Raw genomic sequence first — 14,883 nt, forward strand, 5'->3', positions numbered from 1 at the left:
TCGATGGAAGGTCCAAATTGGTGTATATGGGTTGACCTAGTTATTAGTGCAGGGACAGATTGGGCACAGGGTTTCGGTATGGGGAAAGAAGGTGTTAAATGTCACTTGTTTCACAAGCTTGTCGCCAACTGCGTTAAAAGTCACATCATCGCCTTGAACATTGTTTTGTGCATTTTGTGAGGCGTTCAGTGCAATTCCCATCAGCACACTCTCCGATGGTGAAACATCGGATTGAGGCAGGGGTAGCGCTACCACGTGTAACATATCTTGGTCAGAAATCGGCAGTCTATGCGATGTCGGGGTAGTTGACAAGTCTGCGCAAGGCAAAGAGACGCTCCTTAAAAGCATAATATTAGATGCAAGTAAAGTGCTGGTACCCTGAGTGGAGAGAATGATGGCAATTGGGCCGAGGGCTATGGAACCGGGAACATGCGACTTAACACTGAATCACACTCCCTTAGGTCTCAGAATTATACCAATGTCAGTGCAACTCCAATTGACTCCAAATAACACACTAAAATAGCTGGGAAGAGACGGTTAACTAACCTTCGTAAGAAAGAAGAGGAAGTTTTCACGTGTTGAATTTCTTACTAAATTCCTTGCGCAGTTCAGGCGCTGCTCACGAAGAAGAGCCGAGGAACAGCCGCGTGGGGTTATAATGTTCCAAAACTCTCCAGAACACGACACAACACCTAGCAGAACACTTGGCGAACACTTCACATTCTCGTAAGGTTTAAAAAGGATCTTCAGTGTTAAAGGTGCAGTGATCCAAATCACCGAAAGTTCTGCAGTCAGCACAGTGAGCACATGCAGTAAAAGTTCAGAGAGGTTTCCACCGTCAAAGCTTGCAAACGACTGAAAACTTAGCAGAACACTTTGCAGGAGGAGCATCATTTTGCAGAGGAGTATTGTGAATCTTGAATTCCCTGAAGAGTTGTTGAAAGTTTTGAAGCTGCAATTTATTGAATACTGTGAAGCTATTGTGAACCTCTGGTCAGTTGATCTTAACCACAAAAGCACTTGTTGTGAAATGCTGTTCGGGCAGGGGAGTATCCCCGGATGGCAAACGTTTGAAGATGTAGGCCTGACATGGGAGTAAATCAGGTGTGAACTGAGGTTGTGGGTTTGACATGGAAGTAGACCAGGTGGAAGTTGAAGTGCTACAAGGTGGTCCAGACAGAGACCATTTATGTTATTTGTGGTGCTAAAGGAAGGCTATGTGAAGCTGTTACAAAGAAGCTATATTACTTTAGAAGTTATCCATGGTGGCAAATCATCCTCACCAAGACAATTATTGTTGCTATTGATGAACTGAGAACCTGTTCAAAGAAGAGGAAGAGCCTTATATATTCTGTGTTGGAACTTTGTTGACAAATTGAAGTTGTATCGAACTGAGTTGGAACTTTGTTGCAAACCAGGATTTCCTGGTTTACTTTTCTTAAACTGTGAAGCAGAATCATGTTTGAACATGGGAAAGGGTAATTTGCTCAAGTTATGAAGAGAGACTGGTTACATCGCAAACTGAATCATTATTGTTTTGAATTGCCATACATTTCCTTGTTCATTAGTTGTATTTAACAGTGTGAGCTTTGTTAGAGTGTTTCCTTTAGTTTATTTTAGGCAGGGAAATCCTCGTTAGAGTAGGGATAGTGAGGCGTTCATCCAACCTTTTAATATAATGAAATGGCATTTGTTGCGAAAACTTCACAAAGTGGTCCACCTCACATTTCTGACCCTGTCTCGGGAGGATAGTTCAGGGGCAAGGTCCGCGCCTTAGAAGCAAGACAACGCGGAACAACACAGGCTCGATCCTCTGGGTATTATGCGCATTATAAATAACCTATCATATCATATCATATCTTCATATATGGAAGAAGAGTGTTAAAGTTTGCAGGAGAAGATGGGTCAACTGAAAGTTTTTTGAGGAATGGAATGATGACAGCTCATTTAAATCTAGTGGGGAAGGATGAGTTAAAAACAGAGGTGAGAAAGGGAAGTAAGAGAAAGACTTTAGAAATAAGGTCAGAAAGGAGGGGTTTAAGAGGAGATACAGTAGGGTGGCCTCGGGGAAGGCAATGAGCAGTATCGGATTCAAAGGGAGGGGTGAAAGAGGACACAGAAGAGATAGGTGACGGAAGCGAGGATGGATGTGGGGTAAAAGAAGAGCGAAGCAAAGCAACTTTATTGATGAAGAAAGGGGTAACGCTGGAGATAGTAAATAAGCAAGGGGAGGATCCTGGACAGACTGAGTGAGGGGTGTAGGCTATAACTAGCTTTTTTGCAGTTAGCAGAGAGGAATCATAGGAGGAATGTGGGGGAAGATAATTAAATTAAAATTATCAAAAGATGGTTTATTTTCCTATAGCCATTCTGCTGGGCGTAAGAACGAGCTGAGAGATGGAAAGGAATGTGTAAGCCAGGACTGGGGAGGTTTGCAGGAGGGGCAGAAAGAGCCCTGCAGCCAGACTCCTGACAATTAAAACAATGACTGTGCCTTCTCAAAGTAGAACAATTCTTAACTGTGTTTAGCTTCATAAAAAACTACACTGCATCATTTTATATTTTTTTTAACTCTTGTTTTCAACGTTTTGATGTGGCTCCACTTTTATAGCCCCTCAGTAACAATATAGATAATTGCGCTCCTTGTGAATAAATCCTGTTATCCTTACCTGTTCAATACAGTCCTTGGACAAGGGTGCAGGAAAAGCAGCGAAGATCATAATACCAACATACATGTATGTCAATCCCACAAGGATATAGGCAATGGACAGATCTCGGACCTGCACACATAAAAAGAAGAAATACAATCAATTGCCTAGCAATCAGACGACATTTTATTCAACACACAGCTCTAGTCCAACAGAGTTCTAGTCATTGAAGGCATAAATCAACCTAGAGTTAGTTGATTGAATGAGCACATATTGTTCCACTTATCAGATTTTGTTTTTACATTATATATAGAATAATGCACCCCCAACTGTACATTACGAGGAGATTTAAAGTCAACAAGGGCATCAGTGCCATAATGATTATGAAGCTACAGGCAGGATTATTACCGCCACAGATCATGGAGGTGACTGGATATCCTTATAATGTACCTTTGGGTGTGTGTTATTGATTATAACCTCAAAACAGTAAATAAAATACAGATTTTCTCTAGCAATGTGGTGAAAATGAATTTCAATGGAAAGGTGTAGATCAACCAGCATTTTCCATAATTTCCATGGTGTGACCCTAAGTAGGGCGATGGGATGGGCCCTACACGATGTTGGGCATTATAACAGGATAGACCTCGGAGATGGAGCAAGCCTCTAAATGGGGGATGGGCTTCAGAGTGAAGCTAGGCCTCAGCACAGGTGTTCGGCAGAATCCTGTGCAGTGCCCTTAGGGACCACTACACACAATTAAGACTACAGGTGGCAATACAAGTTTTACCTTTGGAACAAGCCTGTACTACTATGTCAGAGTGGTAGCAGTGGCGGAGCAGCCAGGCTTATCAAGAGTATATAAGCAGTAGCAGAGATTACACAAAGGGACCACAATTACTGTGACTCAAGCAAACACTGACTCAAGGTTTCAGGTAGAAAAATATAAGTATATTTATTTTTAAACCATTTGTTATAAACACAACACTTCTATTAAACTTCAATAAAAACCACACGTTAAATATACTACAACTAAACAATTCATTTTGTACAGTAATTCTCTAGGTAAGTATCCTGTGTTTGAATGAACCGGTGTTATGAACAAAACACGTTACTGCGAATACGATTGTGATCACTTTTTGACAGTTCAGTCTACTAAACAAACGCATATCCGTGACATGAAATGCTACCAGGGCAAAAACACACTTAGCACCTGAGATACCCAGAGGGAGATGGAGGCAAAAATCACAGGCAATATTTTGGTTAGGCAGGCCGAATCAAGAAACACTCAGAGACAGGAGGTCAAAATTCAAAGGGACGGAGCTAGAGTCGAAAGACACCGGGGCCAGTTGCCGAAGATCACACGGTCAGACAGTTCACGATTCAACATAGCCAAAAGTACTTCGATATTGTCAATGTTCGGAAGCAAAAGTTATAAGAAGGAGGGAAGACAAGGGAAAGCCTTGGAAATGAAGAAAAAGGGATTCACCCAGTTTCCTCAACAGAACACAGTACCTTGTTCCAGTGGTGCAGCTAGTGCCCTGGCAGTTGTTCCTGTTGGTTTCCCACAGACCCACGATTCCTGGAGCTTCGTTGTGAAGGACGACATCTGAAGGGGACTGCATCACACAGGGATGAAGCCGGCAGCAGTGATAAGGAATAAAAGGTACGCTCCTTAAAAACAGGAGAGGCTCTTCAGGTGGCTATCCGGACCACTACAGCAATGTGCAGCAATTTCGAACACGGAAGAGGATCCTCTGGCTGTAGAAGATGAGCTGGTTATCCCCACCAAGCTCAAGGGAAGAAGACTCCGGACTGGATCTTCTCTGAGTCGTGGAAGGGCAGATAGCTCAGGACTGCAGAAGGGCTTCACCGGGTCAGGGTAGTTGCAGCAGCCGTCATTCTCTCCGCTTCTCTTCAGTTCCTTGTAGTTCCAGTGGCGACTCTCTGACTTCTAGCCCAAGAGACCTGCCTTTTAAGCGAAAAAACCCCATTCACGCAGCCTGGCTGTCAATCACCCAGCAGGGAGTTTGTCCAGCCCGGACAACTACCCTGGCCAATCATGACAAAGTGTGACTTGGGTTTCCTAGGATACCCTGTGCAGGGGGTGACTACACCCCTGCCTCACATTCAGCCCACCTAGACACCCAGGCGCCTTGAGGAGGGCTTCTGGGCAGAAGCCTGCCAAAAGACAGTGAACAAAGAAGGCAAACCTAGTTTGCAGCGCAAAGTAAAACACAAGAAAGACTTTAACAAAAAGAAATGGCGAATAAACCCAACCAGAGCCAAGGGAAAGAAGATTTGGTCATTCGGGTTTATGTTCGAGGCTAATATAATAGCCAAGAACAGTACCACGTTTATCTAATATAATCACGGTAGAAAAGTTAGGGTAGATACCACTGCCACCAGCCAAGTCTAAATGTTAAAAGAGCGAAACAATGCTCTAGGAGGTACAGATACAAAGGGATACGAGTTAACCCTTTCCAGTAGTCCATGGAAGATGGGGTGTACTGGATCTGTGGTAGATTGACTAGGTAAAGTTAATGGTAACTTTACCCTTTTCTGGGGGACAGTAGTCGCCTCAGAAATGGAGTCGAGGGAAGTCTCAAAGACAACCCTGTGCCACGGCACTGAAGGTGCTGTGTGACACACAAAAAGAAGGGGGCTACTGAAGTGGTGTACTTCAGAGTCCACAATCACAAAAACAGGTAGAAACACATAGCAAAACACAGGCAAGAGTGGGGGAAAAGCTCTCACGCTTACCAAGTGGAAAAAAATAAACTCCAGAAGTCCAGCAAAGCTGCTGGGGGACTCACTAGGTGAAGGAAATTAGCCATAAATGAGAATTCTGCCTAACAGGCACAGGCCAAATTGTGAGGCAGGCCTGAAAATGGGGTAGGCCTCAGACTGGTAAAGCCCTCAAAGTAGGGGCAGTCAGTGGCCTAGAGATGCGAACCACAGGTCATATACAGTTTATGAGCTCCCAAGTTCACTCCTCTCAACATCCCCTTAATCATGATCATGATGTTCGATACCCGGTGATAGCTGTGCAGTAGATTGCTGTGCGTCTTCCGTCAAGTGTTTGGCAAGATGGATGTGAAACCGAATGGTGCAGTCGTGGCGGGCTTCTACAAGATGGCAGGTGCAATGTACACTCACTATGGCAGGAAGTTGCAATATGCATGGTGAAGCCTCTGAGGATCACATGATGCCTATCTGAGCTACAATTAAGGTGATCTGCAGCAGGGATAGGTTTGCTTAATCAGACCACAACCGGGGAACACATGGACTGAGTGAAAACATGAGAGGTGGCCACGAACATGATGGGAGGAAAGGAAGGTACACAAAGGCCGCTACGCTTGATGGCCTAGATGGCTAGATCACCTATAATACATAAGATCTAGAGATGCTAACGACGCACATGTTTTGCTTAAAGTACACTGTGCACAGACACAGATCTTGTGGGCTGGGAGGTCTAGCCGTCAAACAATTGCCATTGGATCTTTCTTCATGATCTTCCTTCCCATCATTTAGACATTGCACCTTTATGCTGCAGCTACACACCCATATAGAATTTGAGCTCTATTGGTGACCACGCACATATTTCCCAAAATATACAGTGCAAGTTCAACTCTGCCTGGTTGCCCATGTACAGCAAGTTATATGAGCCTCCTCCAGTTTTTCTTTTTTTTTTATAGATTGGGGGCTGTGTCTTGTGGACCCCTATGTAAGCCTACAGTTCAACTTTTCAGGTGGAGCTATGGACGCCATAATCCTAAAGAACCCAACAACTCCACCATCAAAAATGTAATGCCAGAGCAAGGAGACACCCAAGTGACAAGTCAGTAAATGACCTGGCATGGAGGGATCAGCTGATCGTGGAGTGGATCCAAAAGACCCGAACACACAAAACTACTGTTACGATCCCTAAAATAAGACTAGACAGTTGAATATGTTTCTAAAAACACCTTTTAATGGTTTCCAACAACAAAACAATACACACAAATGTTACCAGTGAACATAGAGAAAGTTGCGAGACATGCACGGTAAAGACAATCTTAACCCAAATCCGATTCAGCTAGCGCATGCCTTACACTGCTCACAATATCAACAAAGTGCTGCAGGAGGTTGGGCCGAAGCAATGGATGAGAGCAGGCCTTCACAAAAAGGTGGAGCAACACACAAGAAGGGGGAAAATAGGTTTTTGGGGCAAGACAGAAGAAAATGTTTTCTGCAACTTGTGGAAATAAAATCGATCACTGAAATGAATAACACGTTGTTGGCTGGCGAGTCCAGAGTTACCAAGGCAGAAACCTATTTGAAAGAGTTTCACATGAAAAATTAGAACTTACCAGACACAGATGCAACTGAATTGTAACTTGCTTTAACCTCTCTAGGAAAAGTAATATTCACACTTGAATTATTCCTAATAAAACAGCTTGCACAGGCCTAAAGAACTGGTGTGTAGTGAAAAGCTATTTTTCATTTTATCGAAAATGAAAAAGACATACCTAGAAAGACCGCTCTGAGACGTTTGTAGGTCAAAGGATCGACAGTAAAAGGGTCGACAGGTCAAAGGATCGACACCAAAGGGTCGACAGGTCAAAGGATCGAAAAAGGTTTTGTTTTTCGCATTTTTTTGGGGGGAGCTTCCTCCCCATCCCCCCTTTTTTTTGCTAAAAACCACTGACCCCCCCCAAATTATTTTTTTTAAAAAATCTATCCTTTGACCTGTCGACCCTTTGGTGTCGATCATTTGACCTGTCAACCCTTTATATTCGATCCTTTGACTAGACACCCCCTGTAGACCACTCACTGCGTTTTATTGTGCATGTGTGACAGGGGATGGAATATAAATTTTGATGGCGGGGATGGGACGGTGTGGTGAAAGGGAGGTTCGTGGGGTATGTGGGGGTGTGAAACACCCCGAACTAAAATATATGGGCCGAGGGAGGGGATCAATGGATATGTGATTCCCCCCACCCCGAAATGCTGAAAAGTCCCATATTGAAGGCTGCGCCAAAGCGGGCAAAAAAAAACAGTATTTTTTTTGCGTGTGGCCTTCAATATTCGGAAAAATCATACAAAAACAAAGAACTATGTAAAAGCTTTAGTTCTATCCATATAACATGGCACTGAGACATCGATTATTCTCAGTCTTCTCCCAATTAAAAAAAAGAAAGACAATACCAAGGCTCCAATACCACATTGAAAAATAGTGCATCTTAAAGGCACGCCTCCTTCACGGAATCCAATCTTCCAAGATGTAGCTCCCTTCACATTAACACAAAAAGCTTTTATGGAAGTCACAGCCTATGTGTAATAAAAAGATCACATATAAATAGTGCTTCTCCTTTTGTATAATATTTGCCTATGAGGGCTCTGTGGTCCACACAGCTTATAGAACAGAAGCAATGAGATTTTTCAGACTGTTACAAAGAGATGAGGAAGAGGCATCAACGATCATTGGTTCTGTAAGGAAAGGTTTTCTTTTGTGGCTTTCCTTCCACTGACAACAATGGAACACCCACTGCTCCCCAACGTTTTGCTATTATTTGAATCTTGTCCTGATCTTTGAAGGAAAGTATAGCCTTTTTGCTTTACTTCCCTTGCTATGCTCATCTCGTTTTGGGGGACTGGTCAGTCTCTAAAGCTGCCAGTGATGGGGGACTCTGCCCGCATGTTTCTTTTTTTCTTTTTTAGCAAAGTTTGAGTTACTTTTGTGATGTGTCCACGATCTGCTGGTGGCAGCACACACTTTTCTGTTGCATTTTTTATTTTTCTCGCAACCATTTTTGCATTTTACCACATAATGCCATTTCGGGTAAAATATATACAAAATAGCTGTGATATGTATTTTGTGCCTTGTCCTTTGACCACCTTGTGCTTCGGCCTTCTTCTGGCCCATTTAGGTCAAGAAATGCCATGTGAGGTAAGCCCTTTTTCCTGGTCTAAATCTCAGTATTCCCTGGCATCTGGTTGGCTTGGACTGTCAAGTACCAATACACAGTCCAGCCAGGGTTATGTCTGTTGCTAGGTAGATGTGGGGGAAAAAGTTGTCAGTTATTGGACTGCCCATGCCAGTTTGAATTGTACAGATGCTTAACATTGGTGGGCGACCCAAGCTTGAATTTGGGATAAAAGGAAGAAGACTCTTGTAGCCGTTTTTTAAAATCATTGTTGGAGCCAAGACCCCTACAAAATGTTGCAGTCCACTGAAATCAGGAAGTAACAACAGGGTAAATTAAAGCTTGAAGAGCCGGAGTGGCAACTGCCTTCCCAAACCGTAGGGAGATACTGGTACACAGGGGACGGTTTTCTGGGGAAAAAGGTTTATCAACTTGCCAATAAGGGCAAGACAGAACAACTAATGGAAATGCTTCAACAGTGGTCCTGTTCTCTTGGACACAGGGTGGAAAGCTGATCTGGTGCTCTGTTGAGACACCCAAACCCCACCGGTGGGGAGCCGGGGGGTAGAGGGAGGTGTCGTGTGGGATATCTAGCCACAGGCGGTGATGGACGTGCTACCTGACTGGAGGGCAGTCTGGCTTGGTGTAGGTTGTTTTGTTGGTCACCAACAGCCTGACAGATGGAAGGGGGTAGGGGGGGGGGAACAGGATGGGAGTGGGGCAACCAGCACTATTATGTAAAAGAGTGAGAGAGGGGGATTAAATCTCGTGATCTTAGATCTAGACGACTAGAGATGACAAGTGCAAAAATGGAGGCATCGGGATTATTTTATGATTTTATTCACCCTGATGACTCGAAAGTTCCTTGCAAATGGATGGTTGCCCGGAGAATGGATAGGGTGATACCAAATTTTTACTAAAAATGCACTGTCCCACTAGGTAGGGGATGCGCTGGAAAAACCCATGCTTTCTGGGTTTTTTGCAATTTCGTGCAGTAGCCCCTGTTGGTCTTGGGGGTATCATAAAATGTTGTGGTGGGGCCACAACAGGTGAGGTCGACCGGTTTCGATGGTTTGTTAGTGATTACCGACCATCTTCTTCAGGACAAGATCGATCTTCATGTGCTACTGAATAGTATCTGTCCTCTTAGTAGGGCAGCGGTGGCAGGCTGCATGGGGATCCTGGAATAGGAGACACAAGAAACACATTGCAGAGAGGGCATGAGTGAACCTCTAACTGCAATGTTGCAACAATGGTGCATCCAGAACACAGCTTGAGAACCTGTTACAAAGCAAGTAAATGCTATCACAAAAAAGGGTGCTCGCCAATTGAGAGCAAAAAACCACTGCAATGGTGGCTAAAGCATAGACAAATAAACCCCAGGGGGGGAGAGAGAGGAGGGAAGGAAGGGAGCGGGGGATGTGGCAAAAGACCTGTGCACGTGAAGGAGTGAGGGGGGGGACGGTGGGATGTGCTGGGGGAAAGGCCAATGGTAGGAGCCTACCTGGGAAGGGTTGCTGTGCTGTCCAAGAGGTCCGCTGGGAGCAAAGAATGGGCTCTCTCCAGGGGCGTGCCTGTAGGGGAAAGCATGAGCAAAGCAGTGAGGGGCTGGAGGTGCCTGAAAATGAGCGGCGACGCTAAATGATGGGTGAGGTGTCACAAACCTGACAGAGTTCAGGGCGGGCACAAAATGCTGCAGCCTGCTCAGTCCCAACGCTGTAGGCATAATGAGCGGCTGCAGCAGTTGTTATCTGCCGCGTATGACGCGGCCTGGGGGCGTGGCAGCACCCTGTCTTAGGCGCATGGGCCAATCAGCGGTTGCCACGTAACAGATGTATCAACTTGCATGTGGCCAATCAAAACGCGGCCCATGCGGAAGTGGGCGCCGCGTAAGGCCATCACGGCACACACTCCAGAGACAACTTACCGTTTGGACAATTTTTGCGTTACCGACGTCTCTGCAGTAGGACGGAAGACTACACTGCTCAGTCTAAGACTCTCAAAAATCAACTCATTGAGCGGGGTTATCCGCAGAGGATTGTCCAGAATACATACAGAAGGGCCAGATGCATCCCACGCACGTGTACCCTTGAACAACATCAGAAGGACTCAGATGCCACAACCATCACGGCAGTACTGAGTTACTCCCCTCTACTTAACAAAATCAAAAAGGAGATTAAGTCTTTATGGCCCATCCTCAACACTGGCGCATCTAACATACCCATGCCGCGTTTTGCACTAAAAAGAAGACGCAACCTGAGAGACGCCCTCGTCAACACGGTGCGTCCAGATACTGACACTGCTAAAAACACACAGGTCACCCTATGGAACCAGACCCATCCTGTGGGTCATAGTACCTGTGGTTTGTGCTCAATGTGTATTCAGACGGCTCGGAGCACCACGTTGGACATTGGCTGAACCACTCCATGGGTTCAGAAATTCTTCACTAACTGTAATACCAAAGGAGTAATATATATGATCACCTGTCCGTGCCACTTGCGATACATCGGGATGACTGCCCGAGAAGTAAAAAAACGGATGATTGAACATAGATCTTGCATCCGCACTAAGAAACTAACAGCACCTATGGTTCCCCGTTTCCTGGTGGAAGGCCACACAGCAGAGTCTTGCCAATGGACCATTTTGGAAAAAATCAAGCGCCCGAAGCGAGGAGGCAACTATCACGCAATACTCTTCACTCAAGAACAGAAGTGGATTTTTCGCTTGAATACTTGCAAACAAGGGTTGAATGAAGCGATGCAGTGGCAAGAACTTGCGGTGCTACAGCATTGAACCCCGACATCCCACGAATCACTGCCTTTTGGCAGATGCACCAGTGCGATGAACGGGACAACACATGAAACACTTGATGCGTTTTCATCTCCTATATGTTTTTCTGTTCCATCTAAAAATGTTTCTCTCCTCCATTTATTGTTATCTTCTTTTTTCACTCGTTTTATGTTTCACCATCTTTCTCTTTCTCCACGAATTTTTTTCTGTCCTTTGCCTCGTTTCATTCATTTTGCTAAACTGTGTATTCTATACACAATAGTTTTTTGCTTATCCCTTTTTTTGCCTCACCATTCCCCCTCCACCCTTCCCCCGTCCTGAGTCCGCTCTGACTATGCATTACTCATATTGGCTACCCAACTAACACCAACACCCAACCCTAATAACACCACCCCCCCCACCACCCCACACTGCCCCCACCCTAAATCAATAACACATTTAATCCGGCACCCTTCTCACTGCTCTCCACATTGGTTCAGCGCACGCCCACACAACCTCATCGGCCGCACTACGATTGGCTTATTGCCAGCTGCCTCACTCGTCATATGGCAACCCGTGATTGGCCCTAGCCCTGCAGCACACACACCCATTGGAGTGTGTGCCTTAATTGGCCTTACGCGGCGCCCACTTCCGCATGGGCCGTGTTTTGATTGGCCACATGCAAGTTGATACATCTGTTACGTGGCAACCGCTGATTGGCCCATGCGCCTAAGACAGGGTGCTGCCACGCCCCCATGCCGCGTCATACGCGGCAGATAACAACCGCTGCAGCCGCTCATTATGCCTACAGCATTGGGACTGAGCAGGCTGCAGCGTTTTGTGCCCGCCCTGAACTCTGTCAGGTTTGTGACCCCTCTCCCTACATTTAGCGTCGCCGCTCATTTTCAGGCGCATCCAGCCCCTCACTGCTTTGCTCATGCTTTCCCCTCCAGACACGCCCCTGGAGAGAGCCCATTCTTTGCTCCCAGCGGACCTCCTGGACAGCACGAAAACCCTTCCCAGGTAGGCTCCTACCATTGGCCTTTCCCCCAGCACATCCCACCGTCCCCCCCTCACTCCTTCACGTGCACAGGTCTTTTGCCACGTCCCCCTCTCCCTTCCTTCCCTCCTTTCTCCCCCCCCCCCCGGGGTTTATTTGTCTACGCTTTAGCCACCATTGCAGTGGTTTTTTGCTCTCAATTGGCGAGCACCCTTTTTTGTGATAGCATTTACTTGCTTTGTAACAGGTTCTTAAGCTGTGTTCTGGATGCACCATTGTTGCAACATTGCTGCAGTTAGAGGTTCACTCATGCCCTCTCTGCAATGTGTTTCTTGTGTCTCCTATTCCAGGATCCCCATGCAGCCTGCCACCGCTGCCCTACTAAGAGGACAGATACTATTCAGTAGCACATGAAGATCGATCTTGTCCTGAAGAAGATGGTCGGTAATCACTAACAAACCATCGAAACCGGTCGATCTCACCTGTTGTGGCTCCACCACAACATTTTATGATACCCCCAAGACCAACAGGGGCTACTGCACGAAATTGCAAAAAACCCAGAAAGCATGGGTTTTTCCAGCACATCCCCTAGCTAGTGGGGCAGTGCATTTTTAGTAAAAATTTGGTATCACCCAATCCACTCTCCGGGCAACCATCCATTTGCAAGGAACTTTCGAGTCATCAGGGTGAATAAAATCATAAAATAATCCCGATGCCTCCATTTTTGCACTTGTCATCTCTAGTCGTCTAGATCTAAGATCACGAGATTTAATCCCCCTCTCGCACTCTTTTACATAATAGTGCTGGTTGCCCCACTCCCATCCTGTTTCCCCCCCCACACCCTTCCATCTGTCAGGCTGTTGGTGACCAACAAAACAACCTACACCAAGCCAGACTGCCCTCCAGTCAGGTAGCACGTCCATCACCGCCTGTGGCTAGATATCCCACACAACACCTCCCTCTACCCCCCGGCTCCCCACCGGTGGGATTTGGGTGTCTCTACAGAGCACCAGATCAGCTTTCTACCCTGTGTCCAAGAGAACAGGACTGCAGTCCACTGAAAGCCAGAGGACAACCATTGAAGATCGCCATTGTTTCCTCCAGCTATGTCCCAGGGCAGCCCTGCCTATCTGGACCAAGACCCTAGTTGGTGCTTCAACCCTTGGGCTGATGGGACCAAGCAGTCTGAACCCCTGCATGAAGATCTTGCTCTGAAAAGCCCTTGGAAGAGTCTCAGAGCCAACCTGTAGGCTGACCAGCTTCTTCCATGCCATCTCCAGTGCATCATTACCGTCCAGTTTTTCTCACCAACACACGTGTCGCTTGTTACACCCTGATCGAATAGTTTTTCACTGCAGCCCATCTCGGTCATGTCTTGGGCGTCTTCCGTCATCGTGGAACCTGAAAGGTGCTAGGAACCGTCTAATCTCATTGCAACATGAAACTGCCACCTAGCTGGACCCAATATCAACATTGAAAAGTACCACTGCAACCGCAGCTGCTGGATATGCTGTATCGGAAGCAACAACTGAAGTAAGTGGGCTCAACGAATTTAGGAATCCTAGGGGTGCTTCTGTGAAATCTGCGTGAGGGGAATAGCTTGCATACCTGTTTGCATCTGAACAAGGGGCGTAAAATCTCACGCTACCTCTGCCTTGCATGGTCATGATCCATGGAGTTATGGCCAATGATCTGCCCTGGGCTTCCATGTAAAGTGGTGGGTTTGGGAGAAGTGAGAAACCTGAAGGTGTCTCACCCGCTAGTCCCCAGGGATCTGTCATCCAGGGGGCCAGGACACACCCATCGCCTTTGGATCCAGTTCCTGGGGGTGGATCAGTACGGGAGGATCACCTGGGTGAGGGGTCTTCGGGGAGTGGAAGTGGGACACCGATGGCGCGACGCGGTATCCCCTTCCATGTAACACCTTTACCCCCATCCTACCAGGTAGGAGACTTAGGAACTCAACCTCCCTCCCCTTTTTCCAACATGAACACTTTCTCACGTACAGCTCACTGTGAGGGAAAACGGACTAACACTGAGCCGTATACCTGACATGTCCCAATACAATGGTCAGGCAGAGTCAGGGAATTACTTATCATTACACACACCTGACTTCCACCACACTTCCCCACACGGATAAAAGGCGGAGCACGAAAGCACACTGAGCAAGGCAAAGCACACGAGGAAGCAGCAGTTCCAAGATGACAGTTTAATACAAGGCAAAAGACGTCAAGATCGAAGAGGATAGAAAGGAGGGAAGTGCCCTTAACCTTTTCAACAAAAAACTTTTCACTTTCATGAACCTTCAAGAATAGGAAACGTAAGACCAGGAATTAAGGCTGAAGAATCCTGCATTGTGTGTTGGAGGTACCAGGGTGCTCTCTCGTGTCGATAGTCAAGGCGGGGAGAATCGTGTGCCGCTGTGGTACTGTCCTTGGCTCCTACAACAAAGCAGCGCCAGTGAAGCCAGCACAGCCGGTGAGTTGGGCAGACTGATACCAGACAGGTCTGTGTTGAAGCCAAGGTTGCAAGCGGCAACATTGTATAGTACAAACTGAAG

The 14,883-nt window shown here is 46.4% G+C and overlaps 1 protein-coding gene across 3 annotated transcripts in view; it reads right to left on the reverse strand.

Moving 5' to 3' along the window:
• The window catches only part of SLC38A9 (solute carrier family 38 member 9), a 1,177,634-nt gene that overhangs the window by 233,220 nt on the left and 929,531 nt on the right, over positions 1–14,883 (reverse strand). For all 3 annotated transcript variants that reach the window (XM_069627285.1, XM_069627284.1, XM_069627286.1), the window contains one exon: positions 2,670–2,780. In XM_069627285.1, coding sequence (XP_069483386.1) covers positions 2,670–2,780 — 111 coding nt within the window. The remainder of the gene's footprint in view (positions 1–2,669; positions 2,781–14,883) is intronic.

The sequence above is a fragment of the Ambystoma mexicanum genome, chromosome 6p (genome assembly GCF_040938575.1).
Source record: "Ambystoma mexicanum isolate Mex_15411 chromosome 6p, UKY_AmexF1_1, whole genome shotgun sequence".
Classification (NCBI taxonomy): domain Eukaryota; kingdom Metazoa; phylum Chordata; class Amphibia; order Caudata; family Ambystomatidae; genus Ambystoma; species Ambystoma mexicanum.